The sequence below is a fragment of the Pelobates fuscus genome, chromosome 5 (genome assembly GCF_036172605.1).
Source record: "Pelobates fuscus isolate aPelFus1 chromosome 5, aPelFus1.pri, whole genome shotgun sequence".
Lineage (NCBI taxonomy): Eukaryota > Metazoa > Chordata > Amphibia > Anura > Pelobatidae > Pelobates > Pelobates fuscus.
Window position 1 is genome coordinate 177,237,215 of NC_086321.1, and position 14,476 is coordinate 177,251,690.

A 14,476-nucleotide genomic window follows, 5' to 3' on the forward strand; every position below is an offset into this window, starting at 1 on the left:
AAATGAGAGCCCCCCAGCAGCCCATCTCCTCTGTGCTGATCTTTTAGTCTGAGCATCAATCTGCAGTTGTGATTGGTTGAGTGTCGGCTTACTGCATTTAGCCTATCATAACTCCAACTGACAGCTATTTAGGTCTAATGACAAAGACCATATTGTTTAAAGAGTATTATAAATGTAGATTGTGCTTCAAAGAATTCTAGCAAATGTATAGATGAAATTGAACACTATTTAATTTGAACATAAGAAGTGTGTATGACTAAAGGGAAAATGTAAAATGAAGAAAAGAAAGAAGAATAAGAAAATGGTCAGCATATTCTTCCTGGGGAAAAAACAAAAAGAAAAAATATATACGTATATATGGAAAACCTTCACCAGACTATATATTGCATTAAAAAAAGGATACAAAGCCCTAGAACCACTACATTATACTGTAGTGGCTCTTGGGAAAAGAGACTGTCTCTGCAATATCTGCTGTGTAAATATGGCTTTTGTGAGAATGCTGCTCAACACCACCTCTAGTGTTTTGTCATTCTGAGAGGCTTCCTGGTTGAGGTCTTGCTATCTTTGCAGGACCAACATTCAGCATCTGCGTGCTCTGTAATGAGACAATGCTCCCATAGAGAATCACTTAGTCAATGCATCTCTAATGCTTCCCTACCAGAGGATAGAATGCAAGAAATAAAGCTTTATTTTAATATTTGTAAGAGAGGAGGGGGAGGGGGATAATCTAAATCTACACTACTCTAACGTTAGGCATAAATGTTTATCTTCAACCAATACATAAACTTAAAAAGTTACTCTAAGCCCCATGACCACTTCAGTGATTAAAGAGATTATGGTACTTGGGAGTTTGTACGTGCACTGTTTAGGTTTTTAAACATCGCACACATTAAATCCCAGTGCAGCCAGAGGTGGAACTTCACTTTCTGCAGTGTCATTACCAGCATGGAAGGAGAGTTCTGTACTAGTTAATGTAAATTTTGTACCTATTTGGCTCCTATCATCAGCACGAATAACATGCTTGTGACACACGAACAATGGTGGCATGCCTCCCTAACTCACTTCATCCAAGTCCTAACCTTAGCCCATCCTCTGTGGTGTCACCCCACGTTGTGAGGAGAACATCAGCAGAAGATAATTGGGTTACGAACAGAACTTTGTGCAGGATCTACGATACGTTTTTCCTTATTTCTTTTTAAATTTTATTTTGGGAGAGACCATGTCAGTATTGGTTGCTTGATCAAAAAACACTGTTTTACTAAACACTTTAGTCGGAGTAACTAGAACTAATTTTCTCACAAATATGGGCAATCTACATGGGGAAGAAAAAAAATAAAATAATCACGATCAAGACTAATGGCATAAGTAAATGAAGCAGTTTAAAATCTATATCTCCCACAATTCTCTCTCAGCCTTAAAGAGATGCATATGGAGACCTTGACCCTGACCTTTGGTATTGAGACCTTGACCGTGGCTCTGTACTCATACGTTCTCATAGTTTATTTAACCAATCATTGTTAACAGGAGTAGTCCCAGAAGATTGGAAGTTAGCCAATGTTGTGCCCATTCACAAGAAAGGTAATAGGGAGGAGTGGGGCAACTATAGGCCAGTAAGCCTTACTTTAGTAGTGGGGAAAGTAATGGAAACCATGTGAAAGGATAGGATTGTTGAACATCTAAAATCACATGGATCAGGGGGATCAGGGAGATCATGCCAAATTAATCTTATGGATTTTTTTGATTGGGTAACTAAAATAATAGATCAGGGTGGTACAGTAGACATTGCTTACCTAGATTTCAGTAAGACACTGTTGCACATAGAAGGCTTATCAATAAATTGCAATCTTTAAGTTTGGATTCCAATATTGTAGAATGGGTAAGGCAGTGGCTGAGTGACAGACAACAGAGGGTTGTAGTCAATGGAGTATATTCAAAGCATGGGCTTGTCACCAGTGGGGTACCTCAGGGATCTGTACTTGGACCCATTCCCTTTATTATTTTTATTAGTGATATTGCAGAAGGTCTTGATGGTAAGGCATGTCTTTTTGCTGATGATACTAAGATATGTAACAGGGTTGATGTTCCAGGGGGGATAAGCCAAATGGGAAATGATTTAGGTAAACTAGAAAAATGGTCAGAGTTGTGGCAACTGACATTTAATGTGGATAAGTGCAAGATAATGCATCTTGGACGTTAAAACCCAAGGGCAGCGTACAGAAGATTTGATAGCAATGGCTCTAAAGCTGCTATTTGAGTATCTAAAAATTCTGTCTAACAGATTGGGATATGAAGCATTTGAGAGAGTTAACTGTGATGCCAGTGAACAGATTAAGAGATCAGTTTAGGACATAGTTATGCTCATTTGAGCTGATGAAAAGAAAGATTTACAGAATGTTTACGACAAAGGCAAAAACAAACTGCCGTAAGAATTGTGAATAATGTACAGCATACATACGGTCAGCCAATATTCATTGCTAACAGTCACAGAATATAATTATGGTAACCCATTAACCAAGACTATTCATATTGGGAACACATTCTCCATTACTGCCAATACTCCACTCATGCATACATCTTCCTGAACATTACGAAATGTTTTGTCTCTGAAATGCAAAGAGTCTATTCATATTTCCCAGGTTGCCTTACCAGCTTCTCACTGTAATATCCTGGAAGGTACTTTTCACAGATCTGCACGAGACACCAAAATGCTTGCTGTGGAAGAAGACAAGATTTGTGTGAGACAGCACTTAAACTGTATACATAGAAGTTGAAGGAAATGTCAGCATGCTCACCTCAGCTGGCATGTGCATGAGCAGGACAGCAGCTATTGGAGCCTGAGCCTGGCAGTACCCCTCCTCTGGCCGGTATAGTGTATATGCTTTAAGCACTTTGAATAGATCCTGCTGGCTGTATAGTGGACATGTGAACAAAGACAGACTATTACTTACAGAAAGAGAGCATAGAAAAAAGTATACACAAGGCATAAAAATGTTCACACTGGGGGGCGGGGTTTGCCTGCAGAGCGGAGCGGTCGCATGTCGTGGCTGCTCCCGCTTCTAAAAGCACTTACCGGCAATTACCGACGAGCTGAGGCCTCGAATCAACTCCTAATCACGCCCAAGCGACAGAGGTCACCGAGACCTACGAGCCGACACCACGCAGGTGGATCTACGCTCCGGTTTCGACCCTCCCGAGGCTGCGGCCTGCAAGCATGGCGGCGGTGGGGGAGACGGCCACTCTCCCGCCGCGGAAACACTCAGCGAAGCGCAGTTCGGACCTCCGTTCCCCCCCTATGGACCGGAGGGGGTTATCCCGGTCCCCAACGATTGGACACACGCAACAGCACGGACTGAAGTTTCCCGCTCAGGACCGAGCTCCGGATACCCCGGGCCCGGCCTAATCAATCGGACTCAAAGTGCCCCTGAAATTGCTGCCGTAGTAACGGCCACGCCACTCGGGGAGAGCACAAAGGGGCCAAGAGACTACCATGCTGAACAGGCTGCACAGGCCGCAAGAATAGGAGCAATATTTGAGGAGTTCTGGACCAAGCTGGAGCGGCGCATGCAGCAGCATGCCGTACATGCACATAGCGCCCGCTCACCAAAGCACCCACGAAGAGAGCACAAAATGGCCGCTGTGAGACGACCTCAGCGTCCGAAGGGCTCACTCACTCGCCCAACATCCCACAAACAAAAAGGGACTACCATTCCTCACCGTAACGAAGGCCTCCAGGCTCAAGGCCCACAAGCACCAGCCCTCACGCAACCCCGAGGCAGAAGAGAACTCCCGCCTCCAAAACGCAGCGACTCCACACAGGTGAGACGGCACCCAGGAGCGAGACCCGCACCTGAAAGAAAACAGATGACCGGTCACCATACAGCCCATTGCAACAGAGCTCCACTTACGGTACACGCAAAGAAAGTGGTGCTGCAAACCCAGCAGAGCCAGAGGAAAGCCATGCCACACAGAGCCCTACTGAACAACGGCAGCATCTACCTAATAGCCCTGTTCTCACACAGGCTACGGCGATCGGCGGACTCAGGCACCACCTACCCGACCGGAATCGGCTGAAACACGGCTTCACAGCAGGCTATCGGACACTGAACTCAGCAAGGCAAATTCACACAAACAATAAGTTTGTTCTTTCTCAGTTCCCACCTGTATGCCATGTGTTTCCCTTATTTTTCCATTGTGCTCCTCTTTGCCTTTCGTTCTTATTCTATGTCTGCGAGTACATGTCAAATGTAACCTGTTTAAATGAGTATACTGTATACCCTTCTCGAAACTGTAATTTCACATACCTTCTCATAACTTGAGGCGTTATTAACAATCTCATAAGTCTACCTAGCCTAGTATTTATATAGAAAAGTTCATTTGTTTAGCGGGCAATTTGTTCAGTGTGAGATTTAAGCGAATAATGCACAATGTACCAATACCACAGATGAAAAGAAAAAGCCTAACTACAATATGTTTCTGATATGTGCCGCGCAGTCACAGTCCTCACCCATAGAAATTCCCATGTACAATAATGTTGCTCATACTGCCTTAGCCTCCCACCCCTAGATATTGCTTCAGCAACCTTGGGAATAACCCACGGTTCTCTTGAAACAAGGTGGGCTGTATTTGCCTAATAGCTTAGCAATAATGTTAGGGAAGCACTGTGCAGTGGAGACTACCTCCTTTTCTCTGCTTGTATGATTTGAGGTTCTCAGTGGTTACTATCTCTTGTAAATCTTGTTTAATCATTTTGATCCCTACCTAAAAATACTATTGTCATAACGTCAGATACTTGCATGTTTGTTTAAAAAAAGAAAAAAAGTGCTGTTCAATCTGCCACAATTTACTTTGTAAAAATGCTATGAAAAGCCTGCAGCTGCTATTGTGGCTCTGCTCGCCTATTGTTATTTCATGCACAATGAAAATAAAGAATTAAAAAAAAAAAAAAAAATGTTCACACTGGCTCCAGTTGGACTACAGCCTGTTTGTGAATGATGAGTATCACAATCAGGATAGCTCCAACAGGTGAGTTAGGGAATACGTTGAATACATACAAACTTTCCTTGAGATTATAATTAGTCTGAACAAAAATTACAGAGGGTTTTGGCTTTTTTTAAGCTCAATTATTGGCTCATGTACTCTCTCACTAGATTATGTCTCCAGAAAGAATGCTTTAAAATTAACCTTTAAAAAAAAAAAAAAAAAAAAAAAATATTACACAAACAATACTTAAAGGGACACTGCAGTAACCAGGACTACTACAGCTTAATGTAGTAGTTTTCTTGTCTATAGCCTGTCCCTGCAGGTTGAGCACTGTAAACTTTGCTTTTTAAGAGTAAAGGCAGTATCAACACCTCTACTGGCAGTCTCTCAGACAGCCACTAGAGGTGGTTTCTAGTCCAGTGCTGCATAGTGTGCAGCACTTCTGTTAGGCATCTCCACGCAGAGGACTGAACGGTTCCCATAGAGATGCATTCATTCTATGCACCTCTAGGAGAAGAAGATGTTGATTGGCGCAGAGCAGTGTTTTGCCATACATGTGCAATAGCCTCCCAATGTTTTCCTATAGGAAAGCATTAGATTGGCTGAGATAATCAAAATTGAGGATCTCAGCCAAAGTGGAGGTACCAGCCACGGAGAGACCAGCACGGCGTGTGAGAAAAGGTTAGTAAAAATCACCTTTTTTAATGCACAGAGTGTGGGCCGGTCACCTAGTCTATAGTGTTAGAAATACAGGTTGCCATTCCTGACACTATAGTGTTCCTTTAACCCCTTAAGGACCAAACTTCTGGAATGGTCTGGGTGCCAACTCCCACCACCCTTAACCCTGCAAGTGTAATTATTGAAATTTTTATAAACTGCAATAATTACCTTGTAGGTTTAAGTCCTCATCTAGTGGCTGATAGACAGCCACTAGAGGAGGACTTAACTCTGCAAGGTAATTATTGCAGTTTATAAAAAACACGAAAAGTGTTTTAAACAACGTTGGACGTCCTCACGCTATGCATGAGGACCTCCAGCGTCACTGGAATCCCCATAGGAAAGCATTGAATAATGCTTTCCTATAGGGAGGTCTAATGCGCGCGCGCAGCCATTGCCACGCATGCGCATTAGGTCTTCCCCGTTGGCTGACGTCGGTGGGGGAGGAGCGTAGGCGGAGCCTGACCCAGCGCTGAGGTACAACGGCGCTGGATTCAGGTAAGTCACTGAAGAGGTTTTGAGGTAGGGTCCTGCAGTGCCAGGAAAACGGATATGTTTTCCTGGCACTTGAGAGTCCCTTTAATATAGAAGATCTCTCACATAAAATACAAGTTTACATTAATCTTCATTGCTTATATATTTTTTTCTTTAACCCCTTAAGGACCAAACTTCTGGAATAAAAGGGAATCATGACGTGTCACACACGTCATGTGTCCTTAAGGGGTTAAACAGTCTGTGTTGTGTTAGACACCAGAAACAAAAACTTTAAAACTAGATTGAGCTTAAAATGTGCTTTTATTTTTTTTTTTTAATTCACTAAAAACACACACACACACACAAACAAACTTAAAGGGGAACTGTACTTTCCCAGGAATTTTAATTTGGTTTACTTATAACTGGTACTTAGCAAATATTTGTTTGTAAAGTCTAAAACATACAATTACAGTGCATTCATTTAGACCCCTTAATTCTCCCCCCCATGTTTTTATATTTCAGCCCTATGCTACAATTGTTTTTTTTCATCCACTGGCTAATATAGATTGTGATGTCACTTGCCAAATATCACACTTAAAGCGGCACGGTCATGCCGAATCCCGTTCACCCCCTCCCGCCTCCACTACATCCAATTGACCCCTTAGTCACCCCCAAATGCCCCTAAGCCCCCCATATTACCTCTTCTTTAATCTTTATTTTCTGCCCCGATCTTTATTCTGCCCACACTAGATAGCATGTGAGATTCCCGCACATGCGAACGGGAATTTAATCCATTCATTCATCAGACAGACGAATGAATGAATAGAAAAATCAGACGAACAAACTAACACCGATTATCAGTGTTCGTTTGTTCGTTCAATTTATTACAAGGAGGGAGCTACCGGCACACAGCTCCCTCCTTGTAACATGTAAAGATAGAAGCGGCGGGGAGCAGTGCTCCCCACCACTTCATAAGCCCACCAGGTCCCCCTCTCACTCTATAGGGGTCAATATGACCCCCATAATAGCACAGGGGAGATTAAAATCTCCCGAATGCCCCTACTCACTATACCGCGAGTAGGGGCATGTCTACTAGCCTGTGGCTGCTCACTGTAGAAAAAAAAAAATTACATAAATTACAATAAGGGGGGGGGGGGGGGGGGCAGACTTCTTGTCCTACCCCCAGGCCCCCACCCCTGAGCGGCGGGTGGGGGCCATGAAGATAATGAGGGGGGGAGACCTACTGTCCTCCCCCCCTGGGTGGCGGGTGGGGCCATAATGATAATGGGGGCCGGGGGGGTGGCACACCTACTGTCCTGCCCCCCAGCCCTGGGCGGGGGCCATAATGATGATGGGGGAGGGGGAGGACCTACTGTCCCCCCCCCCCCAGCCCCCAGCCTTGGACGGCGGGTGGGGGCCCTAAGTCAAATCCCCTTCCCCATCAAAGGTGACTAGGGGTCCCCAAGCCCCTAGTCACCCACCCCCCCACCCAAATAAAAAGGCCCCTACCTACCCCCCTCACCCTAAAAAATAGTGAGGGGGGAATAAAATAACTAACCTGTAAAGTAAAATTAAACTTAACATTCAACGTCTTCTTTTTTCTAAAAGCTTCATTTTTCAGCCCCAAAAAAAGCCAAATAAAAAACCATCATACCCGTCGAACATAAAATAAAATAAAAAACCTGAGCGCAAAAAAATAATCCATCTTCACCCATGGAGGGCTCCGCGCAGACTGAGCTACGCAGGGCGGGGGAAGGCTTATAAAGCGTTTAAGCCAATCAGAGTGCTCTTTGTCATTTTACACAGCGTGGGAAAGTTCTTTGGAACCCCCATCTTTATTTAGGGCCCCCACCCACTGCTCAGGGGTGGGGGCCAGGGGGAGAGGACAGTAGGTCCCCCCTTATTGTTTTTTTAGGGCCCCCACGCACTGCTCAGGGGTGGGGGCTGGGGGGGGGGGGAAGGCCGGTAGGTCCCCTCCCACCATTCATATCTAGGGCCACCACCCACCGTTCAGGGGTGGGGGCCAGGACAGTAGGTGTCCCCCCCCCCCCCCCACTTACCGGTCACCGCTCAGGGGGTGGGGGGGGGGTGGGGAAAGACAGTAGGTCCCCCCCTTATTGTTATTTAGGGGCCCCCACCAGCCGCGCAAGAGGGGGGTGTGGCGGTTATTAGGCTTTTTGGTTTTGGTTTTGTTTTTTTACAGTGAGCAGTTACAGGCTGCTCACTGCTCACTAGACATGCCCCTACTCGCAGTATAGCAAGTAGGGGCACAATTTACTAATACCAAGTAATCTTTACTTAGTATTAGTAAATTTGGCTGAAAGACCAATTTAGGTCGTTCAGCCTTTTAGTAGATAGCTCACTTATTTACCGAATCTACTTAACGGATACTCTTTAAGTCTGATGATCCTTATGATTGAAGCACCAGCCTAGTTTTTTCAAGCAGACTTGTTTGTTCCAGCACTCAAAACACTGCAGTAGTATACAGCAAAGCAACCTGATTTACACATATGCTAACCTACTTAAGCCTGTTATGTTGATCTTGCTTATACTTTATATCTTCAAAAATGTGCACACACTCCTGAGCCTGTATGTATACATATAAGTTCGCGGTTGTGGCGTTTGATACTGTCATATACCGACCTGCACAACAAAAATAAAGAATTAAAAAAAAAAAAAACTACAAGTGACTTTCAACTATGTTATTTCCAGAGAAGTTACATCACCGTTTTTGCTGTTCTACTGAAGGATTGCTGCCTATGTTTATAGGGATTGCACCAAGATCCCCCCTCCCCAAAAAAGATTTTGAATGTGACACAGCTCATCTCTATAGATTTTAGTGAGACAATGCTTCTCTTTGCACTACCAGTGAGAAACAGTCACCAGCCAGATTCCCTACTGCATTCCTAAAATTCCTGGGGAATCAAAAAAAAAAAAAAATCTTCTGGTTCAAGTTTATTAGTGGTGTTAACATGTTTGTTGTCGTACCTTAGCAGTTTAAAATATTTCTTGTAACACATGCACTTGCATTGCCAGGCCTTTGTTTTGAGAACATATTTTACAAGCAGGCAGCACTTAGGAATGTTCTCTTTTAGCTGGCTGTCCATTTTGCTTCTTTTTCATAAGAATTATTTTAAACTAGTATAGTAAGCAGTACCTAGGAAACATAGCTAGATTTGAGCTCTAAATTCCAAGTTGTCATGGTAGTGCAGCTTCTCGCATCCACTTCTAGGGACGATATTTGTAGAGATGGAGGACTTGGCAAACATAGTAAAGAAAGTTCACGGATTGGTGGTCAAAAACATATAATTTTACAAATCTGCAAAGCACTTTGATAGCACAATGTGCAGTTAATATTCCTCCCCATTACAAAATGTCATTTGTAATGAATAAGTCCCTTTAACTGCTGAAAAGTGAACTAATAATAAGATTAACTTACCCATGACCCCCACGAGCAACAAACATTTCATGGAAAGGAAACTGCCTGTGTAAGTCTCTTTCTATTATATCCACCCACTTGGGGTCGCCCGCCATCCTGTCCAGCTCCTGTGGTAAAAGGAAATGGAGTAAGGAAGAGGAGAGGTTTCAAGAGGATTCTGAAGAAGGCCCTTGCTTTCTTACTTACATCAAACTTATCTTTGTTCTGATCCATCTTTACCCGACTCCCAGAGAGGTACTGCCATGCACGGCCACGCAAGGATGGTGGAATCCCCTTCTGACATCGTAGCTTTATCTGGTAGAATACAAGTTTGTTGTAAAAAAAAAAATTAAAAATAAAAATATACAAAATACAGCCACAAAGCCCCAAGAGTGATTCTAAGCAGCGCCAATATAAAAACGCACCACAAAACAGTGATGGTTTAAAGGACCACTATAGTGCCAGGAAAACATACTAATTTTCCTGGCACTATAGTGCCCTGAGAGTGCCCCCACCCTCAGGGCCCACCTCCCGCGGGTCTCTAGGGGGTGGAAGGGGTTAAACTTACCTCTTTCTCCAGCGCCGGGCTGGGAGCTCTCCTCCTCCATAGCGACCTCATCGGCTGCATGCGCGGCAGGAGCCGTGCGCATTCAGCCTGTCTCATAGGAAAGCATTCTCAATGCTTTCCTATGGACGCTGGCGTCTTCTCACTGTGAAAATCACAGTGAGAAGCGCGGAAGCACCTGTCTGTGAGGCAGCCACTGTCACTGTCTCACTGTCTATGAGAGGCTGGATTAACCTTAAAGTAAACATAGCAGTTTCTCTATGTTTATAGAAGAAAGGGTTAATAGAAGAAAGGGTTAATCCTAACTGGACCTGGCACCCAGACCACTTCATTGAGCTAAAGTGGTCTGGGTGCCTATAGTGGTCCTTTAACACAGGATAACAATTTTCATGATGCTTAGCTAGCATAAGTCTTGCTTAGCATAATACGATATGTAGTTTACATGCATCTTGAGGTGGCAAGGGTAGCCATCATTGTAAGTGACAGTGTTCAGTCTAGCAGCTCCATACAGCTATCATAACCACATATGTGGCAAATCTCAGCAAGCTATGAAAACCACAAAACAGAGAAGCAGCAAGAATGAACTTGTATAGCTCATATCCGTCAGCAACCCCTTCCTGACAAATACTCCCAACAACACCTATATTGTACAGACTAACACATTCCTTTTAACTTTAGAGCTTTTTGATACAGACACATTGTGCAGGAGGATGGAGAGTGAATAAAAGGGACAGACAATACCAATTAGGATTATTTACAAAATCTTAATGGGAAAAAAAAAAAAGTTCAAGTACACAGCTGAAGAAACAATGTTTACACATCTTAATCCAGGACATTTCAGGTGCAGTCTAGACCATTTATTTAAATAAACAAATTATTCAGAACAAAGCCATATTACTTAAGAACACCGTTTTCACATGCGGACTACTATTTTACAACATCTGTTTGTGCAAGGCAGAATTTAGAAATGTATGAATTGAAACACAAATGTAGAACTTTGGACCGATCGGCTAAATACAGACCTCAATGTTTTTAGCAACCCATGAACTGCCTCAGAACATAACAGGTCAGGTAATCCCAAAAAGGTAGATCACTCATTGTGGTCTAAAACATCTGATGTGATGTTCTGCCAGTCTTAAGGCTGTCAAAGGATCATGGGCATTGTAGTTCTACAAAAAAGTAGAGGGAGCTAAAGTTAGCTCTGAAAAAAAATTCCATTAGTGTGACTAGTCCGATAAAACAGGAGGTATTCGGTCACCATTCCAATTTGGAAATGTTTCAGGATTGCTTATTTTGGAGTATACATCTGGATCTACAAATACATGTTTTTTCCCCGGGTTTAATAGGCAACTGTAACCATGACTAGTAAATATATTAATGTTTTGAAAGCCTTACTTAATGGCTTTACTGTATAACATTGTTGTTTAAAATATGTCTATCAGCATATGAACTTAAAATGGTCCATCACTTACATGCTACAAAAAGATAACCAGTGTAGTGTGGATTAGGGAGTCATTGTCATAATACATTTTGTTTAAATCCGTTAATTCAAAGACAAAAATTATGATGATTTTTTTTTTTTTTTTTTTTTTTTAAAGTGTGATTATTACTGTAGTAAGATTTAATTTGGCATATGTTACTGCTGGAGACTATAACCTGTCTTCATTATCTCACTGACAAACAAACTTGCATTAGTACACAAAAGGTGACCTAATTTATTGTGCAGTGTACTGACAAGTGGTTGAACCTGTGTTTAGTTAAGTTTTATTTAAAACACAAATCAGGTGAATATCACTTCCTCTTGACCTCTTGCACATGACAGTTCTAGTCCATGCACGTGAACCAGTCCACCCACCTGTACTGTGGCCCTGTGCAGCGACAACGAGACAGGAAATCAGTTGTTAAAAAAGCATTTAACTACCTGGTGCAAATTTGGTTTCAAACACCCAAGGGTGCTTTGAGAACGCCCTGCACTACTACTACACCCTTCAAAAGGGAGTGTGATGACAGGGGGTGTCCTGGCCTGATGACACATTTAAAAAGCTACATCATGAAGGAAAAGCCCATGTTGTAATACATTAAAACGTGTACTCCTAATGAAGAGGAGATCCTTAACATACCTTCTTATGTCGCTTTGCCATCCACTTATCCCAGCTAGAAAGCATATCCAGCCATTTTGCCTCTCTCTGCCTAAGAACGTCAACTGGCACATCCTCCTGTCTGGAAGAGGAAAGAAATAAAATTGTTGTCTACTTGGGTTGCCACATACATAATTCTTATATGCTCCTTTGTGTTGAGGAAAGGTTTAGATCTGTCCCTCTATTGTAGGGCAAAGTTGTCCTATACCCTTATTCTCCAATTACCCATAACCTATAAGCACATGTACCTGTACCCACAACCCTGCTCAATGTATTCGTCTTGTCGGAGCCTCCCTTAACATATTTTACCAAATGACAACACTTTTTTCTGAACCGTCCCTTCATGCCGCATCCATATCTGCCTGCAGAGACTTCTACAACAGTCTGTGGAGATTTTATGAAGATATAGTTGTAATATGCGGTTTTGTATTAAAACGAAAAACAAAAGCATTAAAGTCTATTGGAACTGACTGAGTCCACCAAGCAAAACACTGGGCCAAAATACAAATATAAGTCAGGAGTGTATTTAGTGACAAACCAACAGATAATCCTCATATCCTCATATACAAGGGAAAATCCTGAGTGGCAGAACTCTTGTGAACACAGATGCTCTAAAAAGAGAGGGGCAGACCCATTGGGCGTGACACAATTTCCAACTTGCTAATGGGAAAATAAATAAGATACAATTTTAGGAAATCTGCTTTTCTATTTTTTACAAATTTTTAATTTGTCATTTATCCTATATTCATTTGTAAATACCAACCAACACATCCCTCTTCTTTTTTTTAATGCAATGCTGAGATTAATTTGTTGGAGCCTTCTCACACTCGCTCTGTAGAGATTGCTAGGAAAGGGATGCAACAGAGAAATTTCCCCAGAATATGCACAAGTACAGCTAACAAACATTACAATCCCCATGCTATGTATTGCTTCAGTGTCTAATAAAAGTTTCCCTGTCCAGGTTTTTTTTGTCTTCCTTTCAAACACCTTCCATTTCACACAACGGTCAGACCCAGATTCTGCTACTGTTCCCCCTCCCTGATTGAATGGCTGACTGACCGACCATGTCTATTTAAAATCATTGCACCCTGCAATCTAGAAATCAATGTAAAAAAAAAAAAAAAAAGTGGTTACCTATTTTATTAATGAAAAACAAAAGAAAAGGGTTTAATGTTTAACATTGTACTGACTGAGAGCAAAGACTTCACACTCAGCTGAAACCCCAAGTCATACAACTAGAACTCTCACTTATAAATTTATATTTGTGGAAAAAAAAGCTTTCAAAGCAGCAAAATGATAGAGGGTGTGGCTTCATAAAAAAGGGAAGAATGGATAACCGTTTTAACCGCAATGTTTTCAGTAAAGGAATTAGTCAGTCACATCCTGCTCAGAGCATCCACATATCTACCCTCACCTCTCTGACCCCAGGATGGGACCCACAACCCTGAGGAAGTTTGAGAAAGGGTTTTGTAGACCAGTATGTAGGATCCAAAAACCAAGGAACTTCACTATTGTAACAGCACATGATATGGGCGTTACATCAACAAAGCCGTCTTAACCCAGAAACAGGCATCAGATTAGAATTATCGTGTGACTCACATGACTCTTCTAGTGACATGCCTCAGAGACTCAGTATATTTAACATTTCCATGAGGTACTTCACACGTGAGAAAGAAAAAAACACAAAAACTGCTGGACTATGATTTTTGTATAATTAGATTTTTTTTCTGTTTAAAACTGACTGGTTAACATTTTTTTCAGTGCTTTCAAGAGATGAAAGAAAAGAAAGTTAACCTTTTCATGACCAACAACATGCTAGGGAAATATTGGTAATGAAATGCAGTAATAAAGAGTTAAGAAGAAGAGAAAAAAAACAAAACTACATTTAAGGATAACTAGACCTACCTTTTCTACAGTAATATGCTAACCTTATAAGTAAAACCTATGAGTAAATAAGATTTGATAAACGGCTGAGTTTGTTCAATCAGGCCAAGTGCAGGCTGACTGACAGACTTATAATATCAACATCCTTAATCTGTAAATTTTAAAGAGGCAGATTATATAAATGCAATTAGGAATGGGTAGACAATTTACTGGGTACACTCAAACTTAATGGGCCCTTGAAGAAGACACAGGGAGTATATACAAAGTCACACAGGTAACCTGACAAATAAACAAACACCT

The 14,476-nt window shown here is 42.2% G+C and overlaps 1 protein-coding gene across 1 annotated transcript in view; it reads right to left on the reverse strand.

The window, feature by feature from the left end:
- Positions 1-14,476, reverse strand: part of TBC1D10A (TBC1 domain family member 10A) — a 44,496-nt gene that overhangs the window by 16,109 nt on the left and 13,911 nt on the right. The window contains exons 2-6 of the mRNA XM_063454761.1: positions 12,275-12,374; positions 9,797-9,904; positions 9,611-9,717; positions 2,793-2,907; positions 2,647-2,712 (exon numbers count right to left, since the gene is read on the reverse strand). Of these exons, the coding sequence (XP_063310831.1) occupies positions 2,647-2,712; positions 2,793-2,907; positions 9,611-9,717; positions 9,797-9,904; positions 12,275-12,374 (496 nt within the window). The remainder of the gene's footprint in view (positions 1-2,646; positions 2,713-2,792; positions 2,908-9,610; positions 9,718-9,796; positions 9,905-12,274; positions 12,375-14,476) is intronic.